Here is a 2,218-nt window from a genome sequence, read left to right as displayed (position 1 = left end):
TTTGATGGGGGGCAGGCGCGGCCCGATTTGCTGGTGGATGGAAAGTTACCCACGGCCGGCGTCGTCTTTGGGGCAGGCGGACGGCAGTGGAGAAATCTGACCGCTCTGTGGCCATCGAAGCCGATCGGCAGCCCAAGCAAAGGACGGCTCCTCAGGCCGCAGAGGAAGGAAACCAACTGGGGGCCGTGAACGAGCGGGCTTGCGCCACTGGTGGAGGATTCAGTATGCCGCAGGCAGCTCCCACCTCGATGGGTTATCACTACTGCGATTGTATCGAAGAGGGCTTCAACATTCGACAAACAGGAATCGAGGGTGACCGCATGTCTGCATCATCAGTCAGACGTGTCATCCCACATCCGTCCCGATCGTGACCAACCAAAGCCACCCCTCTTCTAAGATCCGCGCTTGCCCGGATCCTGAACCCTCTGCCGCTCCCAGCTGTGCTCGCCGAGCCGACGCCACCTCCACCTCCGCCTTCAATCTCAATGTCCCACCCCCCTGCGCGCGGGCCTTCTAGGCCCGCGGGTAGTCTCCCCCCATTCCCAGGGCCTCCAGGGCTCGCACCTCAACCTCTCACAGACCAGCGCACAGCGCCATAGGACGTATTTTCTTCTCAATAACATGGGTCAAGGCTGTGAAGGAAGGTGAGGTGGTTCGAGTTTGAGCGGCTCAGGCCGCGGGAGCCGCTCACCTCAGGCCGTGTGAGGAGCTGACCTCTGTCGGCGCGCACGCAATCCGGCACTGGCCGGTAGAGCTTCTACCGGCAGACTCGTAGACACACCCTCCTTATCCAAGCTCTCCTGCGCGTCGATCTGCTGGAGGAGCTCGCCGGCGACAGGCACGAGCTCGTTGAAAGCTCTCCTGATCGACGACAGATAACTTCCTTCATCTCCCCGCGCCGCCATGCGCCCCCTCCCATCCCTCCCTTGGGTTGTCTGTTTTCTTTCTTTCTTTATGCGCCCCCTCCCCCCCCGCTTTTGCAAAATCCTGCAAAGGTGGGGATCTGTCCTCGACCCAGCCCTAGCTACGTATCCGTTTTCTTTCTTTCTGCAACAAAACAAAATGTGAGAGGGGAGAGAGAGAGTTGATAGTTGTGTTAAGAGAGAGAGATTTTCAGCAATACCTTAAAGAGAGGTTACAGGCGGGGTAAGATCCGTTAGCGGGAGATCGGCGGGCAATACCAAACAACTGGTGCGTGATAGAGTTGTTTGTGGAGAGAGAGATTTTTAGAAGCCAACAAGAAATTTGGCACTGACGGTGACATTTGGGCTCGGCTTGTTTGGTGTTGGTAAAAATCTCTCTCCCAGTGCATCCCCATCGAGAGACGCATGGCAAGAAGGGAAGACTCCTTATCAGCTGGTTGGCCGCCATGTGGGCCTCCGGCCTGCTGCGGCGGCGCGGCCGGTGCGGCGCGGCCGGTTGAGGCCGGGCTCGGCCCGGCCCGCGACGGCTGGCCGCCGACGAGCGCGCTCGCGCTGCTCGTCAAAATGGCGGCGGTGGCGATTGCGGCGACGGTCGTTCAGTCGTACAGCGCTCACAGGCATCTGTCGTCTGTCGATTGTTGTCGCATTTCGCACACGCGCGCGCCGCGCGACCCGCGTCGCTCCGCGAGGGCATGAGCCTTCCGCGATTCGATCCCGCAGCCAAAAGCTGCTCGCTCGAACCGCGGCCGACTCCGCCATCGCGGCCGCAGCTGTTGAGCTCTCCAGAAGACTGGTGCCTCATATGCTGCCTCCCTGCGGATGCTGCCGGCGAGCCTGGCGATCCGCTGTACTACAAGGATGTGCTGACTCGATCCTACCCCGAAAACTTCTACCCCCACGACTCGGAAGACGAATGTGACAGGACCATCGGTCGAGACCATCGGATCGGGTCCTTCATTCAGCCACCCAAAGCGAGATCACCCGAGAGCAGCTGAGTCTGCCTCTGGCCCCGCCTCCCTCTCCTCCAGGCATTCGTGGCATCCTATGCGCTATGGGTCGTCCAGAGTATCGACCTCTGGCTTGTCAGCCGGTCACTTTATGACACCATGAAGTACAGCGATCGCCACCTCGCTGGCCTCTCCGCAAGGCCCCCCGACCGCGTCGAACTCATCGGCGCGGGCTCTCTCGGCTACGGGACCGGCCCCAGCTTCGGCTGAGGGCTAACAAGCTGCCGAGCCCAAATCACTGTGAGAGTCGTGATACGTGAATACGTGATTTCTTGTTGGTCTTCAAAG

At 60.3% G+C, this 2,218-nt stretch overlaps 1 protein-coding gene across 1 annotated transcript; it reads left to right on the top strand.

Moving 5' to 3' along the window:
* Window positions 1–1,356: 1,356 nt before the first annotated feature.
* EMIHUDRAFT_373884 (hypothetical protein) lies at window positions 1,357–2,184 on the top strand. The gene is given in 5 exon segments (XM_005776032.1): window positions 1,357–1,395; window positions 1,410–1,796; window positions 1,818–1,862; window positions 1,886–2,012; window positions 2,028–2,184. 3 exon segments carry the CDS (start codon window positions 1,370–1,372, stop codon window positions 1,840–1,842), a joined length of 438 nt encoding a protein of 145 aa, XP_005776089.1. The 5' UTR covers window positions 1,357–1,369; the 3' UTR covers window positions 1,843–1,862; window positions 1,886–2,012; window positions 2,028–2,184.
* The last annotated feature ends 34 nt before the right edge of the window (window positions 2,185–2,218 follow it).

Source organism: Emiliania huxleyi (genome assembly GCF_000372725.1).
Source record: "Emiliania huxleyi CCMP1516 unplaced genomic scaffold EMIHUscaffold_2865, whole genome shotgun sequence".
NCBI classification, from domain to species: domain Eukaryota; phylum Haptophyta; order Isochrysidales; family Noelaerhabdaceae; genus Emiliania; species Emiliania huxleyi.
This window is presented reverse-complemented; position numbering and strand designations above follow the sequence as displayed.

Bases quoted from the DNA above. Each gene is read 5' to 3' on its own strand.
- EMIHUDRAFT_373884 (XM_005776032.1), top strand. From the start codon at position 1,370: ATGTGGGCCTCCGGCCTGCTGCGGCG.